The 18,676-nt window shown below is 47.1% G+C and overlaps 1 protein-coding gene across 1 annotated transcript in view; it reads right to left on the bottom strand.

The window, feature by feature from the left end:
• DNAAF5 (dynein axonemal assembly factor 5) overlaps positions 1 to 18,676 on the bottom strand; it is a 54,726-nt gene that overhangs the window by 27,598 nt on the left and 8,452 nt on the right. The window contains exons 3-7 of the mRNA XM_073543098.1: positions 17,426 to 17,550; positions 14,834 to 14,952; positions 14,275 to 14,507; positions 8,535 to 8,747; positions 1,891 to 2,034 (exon numbers count right to left, since the gene is read on the bottom strand). Coding sequence (XP_073399199.1) covers positions 1,891 to 2,034; positions 8,535 to 8,747; positions 14,275 to 14,507; positions 14,834 to 14,952; positions 17,426 to 17,550 — 834 coding nt within the window. The remainder of the gene's footprint in view (positions 1 to 1,890; positions 2,035 to 8,534; positions 8,748 to 14,274; positions 14,508 to 14,833; positions 14,953 to 17,425; positions 17,551 to 18,676) is intronic.

The raw sequence follows: 18,676 nt of genomic DNA, 5'->3' as shown, positions 1-18,676 counted from the left end.
CTTTAAGCCTTTCCTGACATCAATGCATAGATGTAGAGTTGGCACCACACAACTGCGTTAACAGCAGGAGAAAGTGAAATGCACAATGTACTGCAATATATAGTGCAAGGAAACAAACAGAAGGTTCAAGTCTCTGTTGAGAAAGTACAAAAATATTCAGTAAAAAGAAAAAAGTTTTGAACAAAATGAAAGAAGTTTGAAGCATTCTCATTTTCCCAATAAAAAAAAAAAAAAAGTGAAAAAGAAAACATTTGCAACTGTCATGTCGGCAAAAGGCCAATCTTTGAAAATTTAATTAACCCAAAAGGATAAATTATGAGTGAAAAAAACAAAAACACACATGCCAAAATTGCGTTTTTGTTTTCAGTCAATGTATCTTGCCTCAAAAATAGAATAAAAAGCGGTTAAAACCATCATATTTACCACAAAATGGTATTAATAAAATCGAACATGTTGCCATGCAAAAAAAAAAAAAAACAAAAACAAAACCACACTGCTCTATCCATGGAAAAACAAAACATAAAAAGGTTATGCTATACCGGTAATAAAGTCTTGGAAAATGGTAACACTAACAAAATGTTTTTGTTTTTTTTTTAACGCGAAAGTTCTGATTTCCCTCATATGTTAGCAGGATGACAGGAGAACAAAGAAAAGGTGGAGAGCGAGAGCGAGAGGGAGAGCGAGAGGGAGAGCGAGAGGGAGAGCGAGAGGGAGAGCGAGAGGGAGAGCGAGAGGGAGAGCGAGAGGGAGAGCGAGAGGGAGAGCGAGAGGGAGAGCGAGAGGGAGAGCGAGAGGGAGAGCGAGAGGGAGAGCGAGAGGGAGAGCGAGAGGGAGAGGGAGAGCGAGAGGGAGAGCGAGAGCGAGAGCGAGAGCGAGAGCGAGAGGGAGAGCGAGAGGGAGAGCGAGAGGGAGAGCGAGAGGGAGAGCGAGAGGGAGAGGGAGAGGGAGAGGGAGAGCGAGAGCGAGAGCGAGAGCGAGAGCGAGAGGGAGAGCGAGAGGGAGAGCGAGAGGGAGAGCGAGAGGGAGAGCGAGAGGGAGAGCGAGAGGGAGAGCGAGAGGGAGAGCGAGAGGGAGAGCGAGAGGGAGAGCGAGAGGGAGAGCGAGAGGGAGAGCGAGAGGGAGAGCGAGAGGGAGAGCGAGAGGGAGAGCGAGAGGGAGAGCGAGAGGGAGAGCGAGAGGGAGAGCGAGAGGGAGAGCGAGAGGGAGAGCGAGAGGGAGAGCGAGAGGGAGAGCGAGAGGGAGAGCGAGAGGGAGAGCGAGAGGGAGAGCGAGAGGGAGAGCGAGAGGGAGAGCGAGAGGGAGAGCGAGAGGGAGAGCGAGAGGGAGAGCGAGAGGGAGAGCGAGAGGGAGAGCGAGAGGGAGAGCGAGAGGGAGAGCGAGAGGGAGAGCGAGAGGGAGAGCGAGAGGGAGAGCGAGAGGGAGAGCGAGAGGGAGAGCGAGAGGGAGAGCGAGAGGGAGAGCGAGAGGGAGAGCGAGAGGGAGAGCGAGAGGGAGAGCGAGAGGGAGAGGGAGAGGGAGAGGGAGAGCGAGAGCGAGAGAACCAAGTGCAAAAAAAATACTAACAAAAGTTGGCCTATTACCAAAATAACATATGTAGAAGTTTTGACTTTTGGAGTCTTGTAACAAAAAGCTCCCCAAAATGTTGACACTTCATCCATAAAACTAACAGTAAACAAAAAACACCAAACATCACCAGAGGAGGGGTCTGTAATATGCCATCAAATATACAACAGTCAGATCCTGCAGTGTTCTCTGATACACTACACTGGAGACCACACTCACCAGCAGGGGGCAGTACACACACATTTTCACCCTGTCCGCGCAGCTCTCTGCTTTTCTTCTGATCTGTAGAAGCAGCAGTAACAATGGACAGAGGAGAGATCACATTACCTTTCCATGCAGGGTTTCGGAGGCCGGGCCGGCGAGTATGGTTATCAGGACTCGCATGCACTGCGGGCTGATGTCTGTAGCGGTTTGCTGGCACATACTGATCATGGACTGGATGCAGCAGAGTAACTGCTCCGAGTACAGCATCTGTCAATCCAACACATAGAGGAGCCATTGTTAGGAGGTGTAGATGAGAAATAGAGATATTGTAACCTGCGAGTCCAGCGCGATTACAGAATAAATGATACTTCTCAGTCGTCACATACCGCACATACCGCTCACATGGCTAAAGATGGCCGCTTCAGATTAATCAGCAAACGCCACACATTTACGGATGGCGAGATATGATATCCATCCGCAGTGCAGAAAGCACTATGGCATAGTGAGACAGTGTACAACAGAGAACCCTTACTATATACAATGGAAGCCATTACCGATCCATAGGATAGGAAAACACCTGCTGATCCGTGGGCTCCAACTAATATGCCATCACTCTAATCTATGGAGGACAAATCCCTGGGACCCCAACTGACTGATAATCAAGGGGTCACTGCAGTGCAGGAAAAAAAAACTAAAGGGCCCACGGCACCGAATAAACAATGTGGCACCATTATTTTCAAGATCTTCGTTGGCCCCAGAGTCCTGCCCCCACGGATCTAAACTGATTTGCCATCACTTTACGAGATGGAAATGCCCCTTTAAGTCCATAGTTATCCCACACCCAACCACATTGCTGGCCATGGTGCCCCAAAGTGCAACCAAATGTACCAGTCAAAGTGGTCCATTGGGGTCTGATTATATATTATCTCCCTGTATTAGGCCATTTTTGCTAAATCGCCTCAATCAGGACATACGTCCAGTGAGAAAAACTGTCCTGATAAGTCAAGGCAGCATCTTTAAAAAAAAAAAAAAAAAAAAAAAAAAAAAAAAAACGAAGGAGAAGGGGGTTGACAGAAGCATTTAATCTTAATTATGCCAGTCGTATATTTTCAATAGGCCATGTGACAGACTGTTGTTCACACAAGTCTGAATGTTGACTCTTGAATTGATGTGTTTTTATTCAGTGGGTCGGGAGACATAGGCCATTGTTCATATGAGCCTAAACGTTGACTCTTGAATTGATTATTGTGTTGCTATCCTTGGAGGACAGGAACGCAGGGTCATTGAACAATTGATGCTTGCTAATATGTTGATTTCCAATTGTATAAGTCCATGTAGCTTGTTGACCTGCAAACAGTGAAGGACAAACTATGCAGATTGAATAAATACTCATGAGAAGGGCGAGACTCTAATTTGCATAATCTTGGGGATTTCCTGGTGCTGTTCTATAGGTTATTGTCTGTTGGTTGTCCAATAAATTATTGCCACACTGTTTTACCCTCACACTGTGTTATCTGAGTGGTATTCTGCCCAACAGAAAGTAGTACAGGTGTTCAGTGGGATGATTCTTGGCCTATGTGGTCTTTCTTAAGACAGCCGGGTCAGCGTACGAGAACACCCACTGACCCTGGGACTGAGTACTGACTATACATTTGTCGTGTGCAGTCACGGTGACTGGTGCCACCCATTTACCACACTGACTCCCCTTTTGAGAAATAAAGTTTAATTCCTCCTGCACCCAAGATGGCCGGCAAAATGCCATAGAGAGCGGTGGTCAGTCTGAACCATATCTCCCCTGCATTTCCTGAGCGGTGGATGTGTAGTTCAGACTCAACATTGCCCCCTGGGACACAGTGCTAGCCATCTCAGGTGCCAAAGGTCCTTAAGACCAATCTCAGCAGAGAAGGCATTGGAGGGCACCAGGTAGGATGACTAAACATGACAAATGAAGTCACTTTTCAGTGCCAGGGAGGATAATTATTTTTCACAGCTCCGCGATTATCGCTGGTCAGTCCTATTACTTTTGCCACTAATGATTTATTCCATTTCCATAGTGGTGGTCACCACTCGCCCCACTTGGCATGGCGAGCAGGTTGTCAGACCCGAGACGCCGTGTAGATTAGCCGCTGCCTGTGAAGTTGGGGCTAGGTCTCCCCTACCTATGAGTTCTCCAGTTACATAGTTTTAGGGTATAGAGTCGCCGATGCTCACATTACAGCAGCGCAGCTGCCGCTTCCCCGTAGCTTGTGTGATCCTAATAAAACTCCGAAGTCACTGCATAGCGAATGCATTTAACAAGGTCTGCTGTAATTTCACTTTCCAGCACATTGCTAAACGTAAAACCACCCTAAAACGGAGACAAATTAATAATGGAGGAAAGAAAAAGGGCTATAAAATCCAGCCTGGATCATCGGCAATATACAGAAGCTTCTGACTAGCAGAATACATGTCCCCCTACTAGATACCGTACCTAGGGGGTCTTACAAGTAATTATTGTCGGAAAAAAAAAAACCATCTAGAAGAACAATGCACCAGCAATGGCAGAACTGGCCACGATCTGGCACCACACCTTTACCAATGCCATCACTGTACCTTGCCCTCTGCTAGCAAACTACGGTGCCCAATTCCAGGCAATGGTGAGGAGTAATCGAGCGCTACTAGCCACAGTCGGCCACTGTACGTGGCACACCGACATCAGAGGTTCACAATGGCTCACTGAACCTTGCACAGTGACCGCAATTGGCCGCTGTAGTTTGGAGAGTGACTTCACTATTGTTTTCAATCACTAACGTCCACAGTACCTTGAACACCGATGAAGTCGCTACTGTCCGCACTCGACCACGGCACATTACAGCGATGTCGCTACTGTCCGCACTCGACCACGGCACATTACAGCGATGTGGCTACTGTCCGCACTACTGTCCAAACTCGACCACGGCACATTACAGCGATGTCACTACTGTCCGCACTCGACCACGGCACATTACAGCGATGTCACTACTGTCCGCACTCGACCACGGCACATTACAGCGATGTCACTACTGTCCGCACTCGACCACGGCACATTACAGCGATGTCACTACTGTCCGCACTCGACCACAGCACATTACAGCGATGTCACTACTGTCCGCACTACTGTCCGAACTCAACCACGGCACATTACAGCGATGTCACTACTGTCCGCACTACTGTCCGCACTCGACCACGGCACATTACAGCGATGTCGCTACTGTCCGCACTCGACCACGGCACATTACAGCGATGTCACTACTGTCCGCACTCGACCACGGCACATTACAGCGATGTCACTACTGTCCGCACTACTGTCCGAACTCAACCACGGCACATTACAGCGATGTCACTACTGTCCGCACTACTGTCCGCACTCGACCACGGCACATTACAGCGATGTCGCTACTGTCCGCACTACTGTCCGAACTCGACCACGGCACATTACAGCGATGTCACTACTGTCCGCACTCGACCACGGCACATTACAGCGATGTCGCTACTGTCCGCACTACACCACCGCACATTACAGCGATGTCACTACTGTCCGCACTCGACCACCGCACATTACAGCGATGTCACTACTGTCCGGACTCGACCACCGCACATTACAGCGATGTCACTACTGTCCGAACTCGACCACCGCACATTACAGCGATGTCGCTACTGTCCGCACTACTGTCCGCACTCGACCACCGCACATTACAGCGATGTCACTACTGTCCGCACTCGACCACGGCACATTACAGCGATGTCACTACTGTCCGCACTCGACCACCGCACATTACAGCGATGTCACTACTGTCCGCACTCGACCACCGCACATTACAGCGATGTCACTACTGTCCGCACTCGACCACCGCACATTACAGCGATGTCACTACTGTCCGCACTCGACCACGGCACATTACAGCGATGTCGCTACTGTCCGCACTACTGTCCGCACTCGACCATGGCACATTACAGCGATGTCACTACTGTCCGGACTCGACCACCGCACATTACAGCGATGTCACTACTGTCCGGACTCGACCACCGCACATTACAGCGATGTCACTACTGTCCGGACTCGACCACCGCACATTACAGCGATGTCACTACTGTCCGGACTCGACCACCGCACATTACAGGGATGTTGCTACTGTCCGCACTTGACCACCGCACATTACAGGGATGTCACTACTGTCCGCACTCCGTCACCGCACATTACAGGGATGTCACTACTGTCTGCGATCAGTTCCCACACATAGCAGTGACATTATTACCGTCCACAATGAGCCATTGCACATAACACAGACGTCACCTTTGACCACTAACACTACTACTGGCCACAACCAGCCACTGTGGCTTGTAAAGTCCCATCACCTAGAGCCAATACAAAAGCGGACATGCCTGGCACAGCTTCTAAGGGTGGTTTCACATTAGCGCTTTTTAAGCGCACGCACGGCCGGGGGTAGCTCCGCCCCCGAGCCGGCTCTCTGCCCGGCGTGCCCGCCCCTTGCTTGTAGCGCCTCCTCCTAGCGCACCCTATCTTTAGCATAGGGTGCGCAGATCGTGCGCAGGCCGTGCGCTAGTTGCGCTTTGACCTGCGCTGCGCACTTTTGACGGTGCGCCGTGCGCGCCAAAATCAAACTTTTCGGATTTTGGCGCGCACGGCGCACCGTCAAAAGTGCGCAGCGCAGGTCAAAGCGCAACTAGCGCACGGCCTGCGCACGATCTGCGCACCCTATGCTAAAGATAGGGTGCGCCGATCGCAGGCGCCGCTGTGCGCTAGGAGGCGGCGCTACAAGCAAGGGGCGGGCACGCCGGGCAGAGAGCCGGCTCGGGGGCGGAGCTACCCCCGGCCGTGCGTGCGCTTAAAAAGCGCTAATGTGAAACCACCCTTAAAGGGTTGTCCCCCGTTTCCTTTAGTTCTGACTGAAGAACCTGCCTGTGTCTCCAGTTATGCCCAAATCAAGCATAATCAAGCAATAAAATATTTAAGGATCACATTGGAGTTGGGAAAGAGGGTGTTGTAAGTAAGTATTCCACTCTCCCCTCCGCCAGGTGTGTAATTCGGAGCTGAACACCTGGGACCCTCCATTCATGGGCCTCTTATCCAGCCATTGAGATCACAGCGCTCTATTGATACGGGGTGCAGACACTACATTAGTATTTCATTTCCTTGACATGACTGGGTTAGTTCATGCTGCCAGGCCGGATTAAGCTCCACGTATGGACGGTCCATCATCAGCACAATATTGCACGGGCTCTTCATATTTATAGAGGAGCCATCAATGGCCGGCCTTCAGAGAGGGGTGTTTGCTTTGTTCATAGCAATAGAATATATGCACCTAAATACTCCGCTCATTATCCTCCAATACATCAACACATGGGAGATGGGTGCAATTACCACCGGCCGGTGCACAATAGGACGCATTGATATTTGCTCTGTGGATGATTAATCTGTAAGGATTCTTATTGGAGCTTCTCACAAGGATTTGGTTCCTTTCAGCGTTCTCTTATATGGAGGATCCACGATGGCGCGTCTTCAGGGACAGTAATTTCTTATTACACTCAAGCTTTGAGAGCACAGATCATGTAGGAATAATGCCCAAAAACATGGCATTAGCACTGAAAAAAATTAATGTACCATATGATTTGCGTATGCTGGGAGTTGTCCCTCCAGAAAATATCTTTTTTGTCGTTACCTGATGTGCCAGTCATGAGAAATCTGGCAAAGAAGCCATGCAAATCAGAATGGAAGTGCACTGGGGGCGTGTCTGTGCATATCAACTGTCGAGTCAAAGTGCACTGTCACACCCCCAGGGCACGTCCAGCATGATTTGCATACAACTTCACTAGATTTCTCATGGTTTAAGGGCTGGAAATACGGATCTCTACATACAAAAAAATAAATAAAGTATTATTTTCTCACTTCCTACAGATGTATGTGATTTGTCCGATGGCGCAGCTCAGATTGTTATGTCACAAGACTGCCACTGACAGAGGGGTGCAGGCACCAGGAACTAGTAAAAATACTATTTTACTGGGGGAAAATATAGGGATTGAAAAAGGGTTGTCTGAGTAGTGGACAAGCCCTTTAAGGGAAGAGTCACACGGCCGTATAACTTGCAAAATGTATAACTTGCAAAGTGATTTATAAATGATTATCAGCCATGTAAATGGGCCTAAAGTGAGAATCACACGGCTGTATAACTCGGACGAAGATCGTAACGCAATGCTCGGACTTGCTGTCGGCTCTCCTGACCCAAGCACGACAGCTGCATAAAAGTGCATGCTGTCACGCTGCTGTTGCATTGCGTTACGATCTTTGTCCGAGTTAGGCTAGTTTCACACTAGCGTTTCGTGGAGCTGTGGAGGGATGCGCACGGCTGCCGTGAAACTCTGCCCACGGCAGCGCCTCCTCTGGTCAGCGCCGCCTATGGGCGCATGACGCTGCATGCGATCTGCGTATCCTATCTTTAGCATTGCGTCCTTTTGACGGTGCGCCGACCTGCGCCAAACGCATTGGGTTGCATTTTGGTGCGGCCGGCGCACCGTCAAAAGGACGCATGTGCCAGCAAAAGGATACCTGCACACGGCCTGCGTACCCAATGCTAAAGATAGGGTACGCAGGTCACATGCAGCATCATGAAACCATAGGTTGGAGCTGCCCGGAGGAGGTGCGGCAGGGGGCAGAGTTTCACGGCGAGCGTGCGCTGCGCCTTAAAACGCTAGTGTGAAACTAGCCCAATTCATTGCCATCAGTTTCTTACCTTTTCAGACCCCTGGCAGATCTCGGGCTTAGAAATTACATCAGCGATACGACGCAAACGTGGCTTCATCAACTCGCGAGAACTTCCCCGAATACACGCTGCCAAAACGGCGAGGTGTGAAGACAAAGGAGACTTCTGAAGAGCCGGCAGAATCAGCTTGAGTAAAACCTCGGGATTCACGAAAGTGCCGATTAATTCTGCAGATTTTATACTCTAGAAAGAAAAAAAAAAAAAGAGGTTATAGAACAGATTCACAGTCCGTTCTGCATTATATATACACACACAAAAGGCAGTCAATGAAAAGTCAATGTAGTGTTGCAGATCTGGGTCGTGAGTACAATGGCACAACTATGAGCCTCAATCATTCATGTCACACGTAAATGTCAACATCACAAGGAACAGAGGCGCTGTGTGCACCCATAGTGACAGGGATGCGGGGCTTTACGTGTGTAAAGTCCAAAAGTCCGATTCTACTGCTAGATCGTACGAGGCACCGAGAAAAAAAAAATCCTGTGGGGTCGGATCACTTCTGAATCTTGTATCAGGCTACATACAGCGGGGAGAATAAGTACCGTATTTGATACCGATTTTGCAATTTTTCCCACCTACAAAAAAAGGAGAGGTCTGTAATTTTTATTGTAGGCAAACTACAACCGTGAGAGACAGAATCTAAAATTAAAAACAGAAAATCACATTGTATGATTTTTATGTAATTAAATTGCATTTTATTGCATGAAATAAGTATTTGATCACCTGCCAACCAGCAAGAATTCTGACTCTCACAGACCTGTTAGTTTTCTTTAAGAAGCCTCCTACTCTGCACTCATTACCTGTATTAATTGCACCTGTTTGAACTCGTTATCTTTATAAAAGCCACCAGTCCACACAATCAATCACACTCCAACCTCTCCACCATGGCCAAGACCAAAGAATCGTCTAAGGACGCTAGGGACAAAATTGTAGACCTGCACAAGGCTGGGATGGGCTACAGGACAAAAAGCAAGTATCTTAGTGAGAAGGCAACAAGTGATGGCACAATTATTAGAAAATGGAAGAAACAAACAATGACTGTCAATCTTTCTCGGTCTGAGGCTCCTTGCAAGATCTCGCCTCGTGGGGTAAGAATGAATCTGAAAACGATCAATGTTGCCCAGCATCATCCCCGAAACCTGAAAGATCTGGAGAAGATCTGTATGGGGGGGGGGGGACCCTGCTGCAGTGTTTGCAAACTTGGTCAAGAACTACAGGAGACGTCTGACCTCAAAAGCAAACAAAAGTTTCTGTACCAAATATTAAGTTCTGCTTTTCTACTGTATCAAATTCTTATTTTATGCAATAACATGCAAATTAATTATGTAAAAATCATATAAAAAAAATTCCTGAAAATCACAGTCAGATTCTGTCTCCCACAGTTGAAGTGTACCTACGATAAAAATTACAGCTCTCAATTCTTTGTTGGTGGGAAAAAAAAATGCAAAAACCAGCAGTGTGCCGAATACTTATTTTCCTCACTCAATAATATTTATGTGATACAAAAAAAAAAAAAAATACAGCTTCTGCTAAACTCAATGAATTTTCCAGAATGAAAATATGCACCTCATGTTATGTAGCCACTGAACCAGCAGGGGAAACAGTGGGATGTGTGAGATCAGAGTGAAAAGGAATTTATAACAGAGTGTAACACTACTTTGATATAAAGGCTGAGTGCAGACGGAGTTTTGAGCCCTGCGGATTTTTCCGTGCAGAATGGAAGAAAACCGCAGGTCAAGTGACCTGCATTTTTCCTGCGGATTTCTTCCATTTTTCACGCGGTTTTCATGCGGTTTTTGTGCGGTTTTCCATTGCGGTCTTCCCCCTGCGGATTTGGTAACAGGGGAGATAGAAAACCGCACAAAAGAAGTAACATGCTGTGGATTTTGTACCGCAGGAAAACCGCGCGGAAAAATCCGCAGCGTCTGCACAGCGTTTTTTTTTTTTCATTCATTTTAAAGGTACTGTACATCACAATGCGGATATGCAACGTTTCTGCGCGGTAAAATCCGCTGCGGAAACGCTGCAAATCTGCATCGTGTGCACATGGCCTAATAAGGATAGGTAATCGATAAAGCTCAAGAAAAAAAAATTCTCAGGATCCTGGTCCAGGAACCAAGTTGGTAGTCTGTGATCGCCAGAAAATCTCTGACTGATCAGCAGTAAATGTCAGCGACCACAGAACAACTGCGTTGTTCAGCTTCACAACTGTTCAGCCTTCTGACTAGACGGCCCATTGTGAGGTCTTGCTGCAACAATAACATTGCCCTAGACCTACTAACCAGGTGCTGGGCACATTGGCAGCAAGGAAGAGGTTCGTAGGGCTTGGGCTAGTGGTCACATACTACTAACATGGCTCTGCTGGACCAGGGTCCCGCCTGCAAATCTGTGCTCAACTCTAGTAATCAGCATCAGACCGGTGGGGGTCCGACACCCAACAGCCCACCAATAAGGTGTTCTTGGCTATGGTGGCAGCCAGATGTAAACAGTTGTGAAGCTGCACAGCACAGTTTTGTGTCCACAGACCAAAAAAAAAAAAAAAAGAAGCTTGTTGGAACAGGATCCTCTAAATATCTCCCGAAGCTAGTTTAAAAAAAAACTGTATACTCCGCTTGGTATCCAGTTGAAAAGGACTTTAGTGACTGTCACATTGCTCCTCACAAAAGGTCCTTTTCAGTTGGCTGCCAGGCAAGGTACAGTCACTGCTCCATCTTCAGAGGTTGCACAGGGGTAGTTCTTCACCCCATAATGTAATCCGTTATGAACATAGAAGAGAACAAGTTGCTTCAAATGACCCCGACTGGAGGATATGAGCAAAACATTCACATAGTAGGGGGCAACGTGAAAAGATAAGAACAATTAACACAGATTTACGGGGCATTATAGACAATTTTACGAGACGTCATCGGGGGTCATTCTTCCTGAAAGCCATAATTTTCTAACATCTGTGGTTCTCACTAATAATAAAGCCCTGATTTTTATTAACGGAAATCCGCTCCCATCAGCTAGAATTCCTACTCACCTGGAAGACGTCTCAGAAGAGACCATCTTCTCCCCCTTTATTACACAGTAAGTAGCAGTGTGAAAGGTGGTTTGATCGTGACGGTGTATAGAACACCATCCGATAATACCTGCTGCATCATCATCACTTTCCTCCATCGTGTCGGTACAGTGAGATTTTCCCTCGATAGTCATTCACCACCTTTCCATAGAAGATAATAAATGTTGAATCGTTGGGGGGTCCCCAACTCTTCACTTAGGGGCTAGAGTATCAATGGAAACAGACTGTGCTTTTTTTCAAGGTGGGGTGGAGGCTTCATCTTATGGATGGGGGGGATCTGCTGCCTATGTAGCTGATATGTTTATGCAGTTTGCATAAGGATAAGCCTGGGGTTGTGTTATGAATGAGTCACCGGAGGAGGAAAAAACAAAAATACAAGCTAAGTCCAGAAAACCGGAGAGGTTGGTAGCTAGCGGATTGCAGACCCCTGATCCTATTCACAACAACTAACATTAGCCGTGGGGTGTTCCTACGGTCGTCCTAGACACCTCGTTCACAGCCGGAGAACTAAATAAGCCTAAAGAAAGAAAGGGGAAATCTAAACTGCCCCAGAGCAGACCCCAAAGCAATAGACAGCCCCCAACATGTATTGACGGTGAAAACAGATGAAAACACAAACACAGACAGAAAGACAGGCTGAGCAAACGATGGGGCCCTCACTAACTAGATAGGACAGGAAAGAAAAGCAACTGTCTGCAATCAAGCAAAAACCCTGCCAAAAATAATGTCCAACACGTCTGATAGAAAAGGCCCTGAAGTCACAAGACTTCAAAATCACTATATCAGCACTCAGGTATATTCTGAAAACAGAGCAAAGAGATCAACTGATCAGAGACAAAAATGGAGTTCAGCCAGTCCCAACCAGGGCTGGCTGAACACAAACACTAAGAAAACCAGACAAAATCTCATGGAACAATAGCAGAGCAAAAAACTTAGCTTTAGTAGACAAGACTAAACTGGAGGCCAGAGCTCAGAGCAGAGAGGATCACCACCAACCCAGCAGGGCGTAGGCGGCCTTATATCCACTCAGAGATTCCGGATGTCCAATCACACTCCACCTGTTCAGATGACAGGTTTTTCCCATCCAAATCAATTTCACTACCTCCTTTCACCAGCAGAGGGAGTTCATCGGACATCAAATGTGAAGGAGAAAATGAGTTCATAACAGGGTTGTATTTGTGGTATTAATATGAACCTTGTATGTACATAATTAAATAAGGGGTCATGGTTAAGTTTGGTTTTCGTAGTCATTCAAAAAAAAAAAAAAAAAAAATCTACAATCTTGTGCAAGTTTGTCCTGCGATATTTTTGGAAGGGGCGACATGTGGCCATGGATCACTTCCAGGTTCTGTAGAAGCCACTAGTGCAGACAGATATTATGACTATAGTAACGGTCTGACCACACTGTTCCTCTGTCTGTTGGACGTATATAGGAGAGACCCAATTCTGCAAAGCAATCTGAATATTACAAAAAGATATCATGTGAGTAATAAAAAATATGTTTTACATTTCATTTCCAGGAACAAGTATAACTGAGAAACAAAAAATATACATGGTATGTCCTGAAAAGAACTATCTTTTTGCGGATTATAAGGCGCACTCAAAATTTTGGGGAGAAAAACAGGAGGGGGAAAAAAAAAAAAAAAAAAAAAAAAGTTTTAATAAAATGGTGGTGCGTCTTATAATCCACTTTTACGTAACTTACCTGGGGGGAGGCGACAGTGGAGCGGGGTCCCAGATGGCAGGGCAGAGTCGCTGCTGCAAGAAGCAGGCGGAGGCGGGAGATGCTGCGGGCCCCAGCCTAGTAGGAGTTGGTGTTCAGAGGAGGTAGGAGTGGGACGATGTTACGGGCCAAAGGCTGGTAGGAGGAGTTGTTCAGCGGTGCAGGGGTTCAACATTTTGTGAGAGTCTGGAGCCCCCCCGACACTTGCCATGCAATGGACTAGGGGAAAATGGCATATAAGCAATTGGAGATCTCGGGAGCCAAAATCTCATTGCAGAGTTCTCAATCTGCACATGTGCCGCCTCCACAAAACCATTTTCCCACAGTCCATCCCATTGAAAAGCATAGGTAGTCCTGTGGCTCCAGTCTTTCCCAAAATGTTGGCGGAGCCCCCGCATCGCCGACTACCTTCTCCTACAGGTCTGAGGCCCGCAGCATCGCCCCACTCCTGCCGCCAACATAGGCTTCCTGCAGCAGCGACCCAGGACCCCCCCTGCCCCCTCCTCCGCAGCCAGTAAGCTACATTTAGATTATAAGATACACCCCCATTTGGGGGGGGGGATGTGTCTTGAAATACAAAAAAAATACGGTATGATTCAAAGCCATGAGGATTTATTTTAGGGGGAAAATGCTTTTAGAAATCTGATCAATAGCATTCCATTACCTGTATATATCTAGAATGCTAGAATGTATGTAATTAAAAAAAGTGCTTTCTATTTGCTAAAACGCCACTCTTCATTTGCATTAGTCTTTATTTTTTTCCCAGCAGCGTGTGTGTAAATTAGGTTTTTCTACACTGTAAATGTGCCACTTATTTTTGGTGCAGAATATTCGCCCAGATCCTCAACAAAAACCACAGTGTCTGAAAATAAATACCCTAAATATGTGACTATTCATAGAGATGAAGCAACAAACCAATAACTCACATTGTGGACTACTTTCTCCTCTTCATCCAGACACGATCGGTATAAGGTGCTCAGCAAAAGCTCCATATGCTGCGTGGCGTGATCTTCGGCATGAAGCAACAAGACTACGAGGAGCTGTGCCGCTTTCAGCCGGGTACCAGCTACCCAGTCTGTTATGTCGCGACTAACAGCAGGCAAAACTTTCGAGAGATTTCGAAATATTAGCTCGCGACATCCCAAGCCAGGTCTCTGCACTGAAACGAAAAAAATGTGGCGAGAACGGAAATATATCGGTTGTACAGCCATTTTCTAAAACTTGCAATCGCAACCCCTTGTCAACTCTCTGCAACAATGGCCCCTTTGGTCTACTATAAATATGTGTAAAGCCACAGCCTAATATATTGGCTGGGGTGACCTCCGTCTGGTGGCAGTCTTGTGGCCAGGAAAGATCATGGGACACAAGTCCTCCGTTTTGGCAATCGGCGGAGGTACCAGCAGTAACAAGTGATTTTACAGCTACCACCCATCCAGTGGATAGACCGCAGTGGATAACTGATGTATGCCACTCATAGCAACTCACCTCCAGGCGGATAACATGTAGGATACGGCGCGCTGAAATCCATCTTATCTTTTAAATCATCTTCATTTTCTTTTTCCCACTGTAATCCAACTTTCTGCCAATAATCTAAGGCGGTCTGCCTAAAATTAGGGAAAAGGGGAAAACAAAAAAAAAACAAAAAAAAAAACCAGGTGATAAACTAAAAATGGCACACACGTAAATACAGACGGTATACTACATCAGTAGCCTGTTGAAATTGGCTGTCAATCTCTAACAGCGGCATATAATGAGCACCGGCAGGAGGTAACGTCATTCTACGCACCCATCAGGGCACCATGATGTGAATTGTGGGGTGCCTATGGGTTGGCATGGCAGCCAGGGGTCTGCTGAAGAACCCTCATGACAGTACTCCTGTAGCTGGCATCCACAGGAGACTGTGATGAGTGCATACATAACAGTATTGTGGTATTGCTGCAGATCACAAGCGATCGGATGATCGAAGCTTCAAGTCAGTAAAAAGAAAAAGTGTTTAAAAAATATGAAACTATTAAAGTTCAAAATTACCCCCCCTTTATGTCCCATTAAAAACATTTGATAACTGACATCTGTTCGTAAAAGTCTGGTCAAAATATAAAATAAAATATGATTTGTAAACTACGGAGCGAGAACAAAATTGAAAACGCCAGAATTACGGGTTTTTTTTTATCCACCGCAACATTGCAATAGAAAGTAATAAAAGGCAATCAAAACATTGTATGACTAAAAATGTTAGCTCGGGGTGCAAAAAATAAGCCCTCTCCCAGCCCCAGATCACACAAAATGACAACGTTATGGGTCTCGTAAAAATGTCAGAATTTTTTCCTGTTATAGAAAAATGTTTCCACCACCACCACCCACGTTTGATATCTGTGCAATCGTACTGACCTGTAGAATCACATTGTCAGGTCAGTTTTACTGCATAGTTAACTAACCCCCCCCCCAAAAAAAAAACCCCTTATACAGCTATTTGGACAGAATGAAAAAGAAAAAAAATAAAACGGAGATTGGACGCAGCGGGAAGAGGTTGTAGCGTGGTCCTACCTACCCATAAATCAGACTTGGAAGAGGTGTATTCACATCTACCCAGGAATTCAGACTTCAGCCTAAGGCTAGTTTCACACTAGCGTTTTGGAGCGCAGCGACGGCCGCCGCTAAGCCCCGCCCCCTGTAGCTCCGCCCACCGGCGCATGACGCTGCATGTGCCCTGCGTCCCCTATCTTTATCACAGGGGGCGCAGGCCGTGCGCAGTATGTGTTTGGCGGCGCATGCGCCTTTTTGACGGTGCGCCGACGCAACCAAACTGCAGCAGGTTGCGTTTGGCGCAGGTCGGCGCACCGTCAAAAGGACGCATGCGCCGCCAAACGCATACTGCGCACGGCCTGCGCCCCCTGTGATAAAGATAGGGGACGCAGGGCGCATGCAGCGTCATGCGCCGGTGGGCGGAGCTACCGGCGGGGGCGGGGCTTAGCGGCGGCCGTGCGCAGGCCGTCGCTGCGCTCCAAAACGCTAGTGTGAAACTAGCCTTAGAGAGGTATTCACATTAGACACGTTAGGACCCAGCAGTTTTGAGACCACCTTGTCGTTGGCTGCTGGGCAGGCATGAATTGGCCAAATTATGTGCTAAGTGTCTCATCTTTTCCTAGTATCCAGGGGCAGTATTGCTATTCATATTTCACATTGACATGCTTTAGGACAACAGAGTAAAACTTTTTTTGTTTATTGGCTGCAGGATATACAGTACATACCAGTTGCCTAAAGGCAAAATATCTTTTTTCCTCTTCATAAACAAAACCATTTAATAAAATAAAACTTATATCTTAGGCTATGTGCACACGCTGCGGTTTTTGCTGTGATTTTGGCCATGCGGAAACGCAGCAGTTCCGCAGACAAGGTATAGTACCATGTAACCCTATGGGTTTTCAAAACCGCAGTGCTCACGCTGCGTTTTTTTCCGCACAGTTTTGCTGCGTTTTTTTTCCGCAGCATGTCAATTGTTTCTGTGGATTCCACTGCGCTTTCACACCTTTAACATAGTAGAGGTGTGAAACCGCAGGCCAAACCGCAGGTCACTTTACCTGCGGTTCCGCGGGAAAAAAAACTGCAGGTGAGTCTGCAGTGTGTGCATATAGCCTTATATCCTATGGTGTATCAATTATTTACCAGATTGTTCCGATCCCACTGTGTTTCAAGACTCGGTAGTTTATGCCCAATGAACATGAGTGGGATGGTGCGAAGTGAAATGAGAGAGGTTGCACACGGCTCGATACAATTTGACTGCAAGTATGCAAATCAAATATGTGGTCAGGAGACCGTGCGCTTTCGCTGCCGACACAGGAGAGTCCCGACAGCGTGCGGTGTACGGACTGTGAGGACTAGGAAGTCTGCAGTCGCATACCGCGACTGCCGACTTTTAGCAAAGGACCGAACAACAATTTAAAGGGTTTGCCATTGATATTCAGAACACGGGGGCCTGTTGCTGGGACTCTCATTGATCTCATGCCTTGTATTAGCATTTACCGTCGTTACAAGTGATCAATCACCCATGCTTTGAAAGGTGAATATTTCATAACTTACTGGATGTCCGGAATCTCGTCTGTACTGCTGCTCAGCAGAAGAGGTATTAGTTTATGGAAATAGGAATATCGATCCCTGAGCTCCAAAAGCCAGGTGCCCACCACGGTAGTAACAGCGAGGCGAACCTGCAACATAAAGCAGATGATGACACCGTTACATATAATTCATACAACATATCACTGACATGTCCATCGAGGCATATTTTCTCCAGAGTTTGCCAATCCAAAAGCTAAAAAGGATAGCACAACCCTTCATATTTAATCCTGGGCACCCCCCCCACCCCCATGTTTTTGTCTGCATTGGATATGGATAGGGTCCTATGGTCGCATCCCTCCCCCACACTTATCCACAGTTAAGCATTTTCTGAAAATGGGAATGTCTGTCCCTTTAACGTTTCAGCGCTGGATGTGAAAGTCTTGGCTCTGTTCCAGAAAAGAGCGTCGTTTCGTGGAAAGTGATTGCCCCCAATTAACAGTCTAAGCTTCTAGCACTAGATAACAGCTTGTTTTGATTGAAAAACTTAATGATGAAATTGCTGGATGGGAGTGAAAGGTATTTGCTGGCATCTAGGGCTTGTTATGCCAACCATCCTACTGAAGAGCTTCCTCTTTGGCGAGCGCGGCTTCAGCCCACACGCTACGAGAGGACCAATCTGACAAGTGAGAAATCTGTGACAACAGACCCATCACAACCTTGACAGAGATGTGTGGGGAAGGAATGTGGAGCCCGGCTGTACAGTGGCAGGGAACACGCACACCGCTGCATTATACTGTAAGGACTGCACCTCGCCATCTTCAAGGAATCAGCCACCGGAGAGGTATTGCTTCATTAAGATCAGCGCCATGGCCAATGAATGGCGCAGTCAACATGCTCCATTGTGAATGTCTGGAGATTGGGAGAAGGGCGACCCAGAGGTCGGACCCCAACCCATCTGAAAGTTGTCACCTTTGGATAGGTAATAAACTTTCAATAACGGGAATAACCCTTTATTAGCCAGTGAAACTTAAAATATTAGTTTGGCCAGTGTAACCATTTCTATCTTCTGTCATTCTGAGGAAACTGGACTGCACTCAAGATGTCATCCGAGTGCAGTCCAATGGCTTCCATGGACTCACTGACTTGCATGGTCGAGTGCAATCAGAATATCAGATCAAACTTGGGCATGGCCCCATAGCATAACACTTGTCCGGGTGCGATCTGATGTGTTGTTGGATCACACGATCATCTGCAACTGCCCTAAAGGTGTTGCAA

Source organism: Dendrobates tinctorius, unplaced genomic scaffold (genome assembly GCF_039654945.1).
Source record: "Dendrobates tinctorius isolate UK_male_01 unplaced genomic scaffold, ASM3965494v1 ptg000129l, whole genome shotgun sequence".
NCBI lineage: Eukaryota > Metazoa > Chordata > Amphibia > Anura > Dendrobatidae > Dendrobates > Dendrobates tinctorius.
The sequence above is the reverse complement of the archived record's forward strand: the minus strand, read 5'-3'. Positions and strand labels throughout refer to the sequence as shown.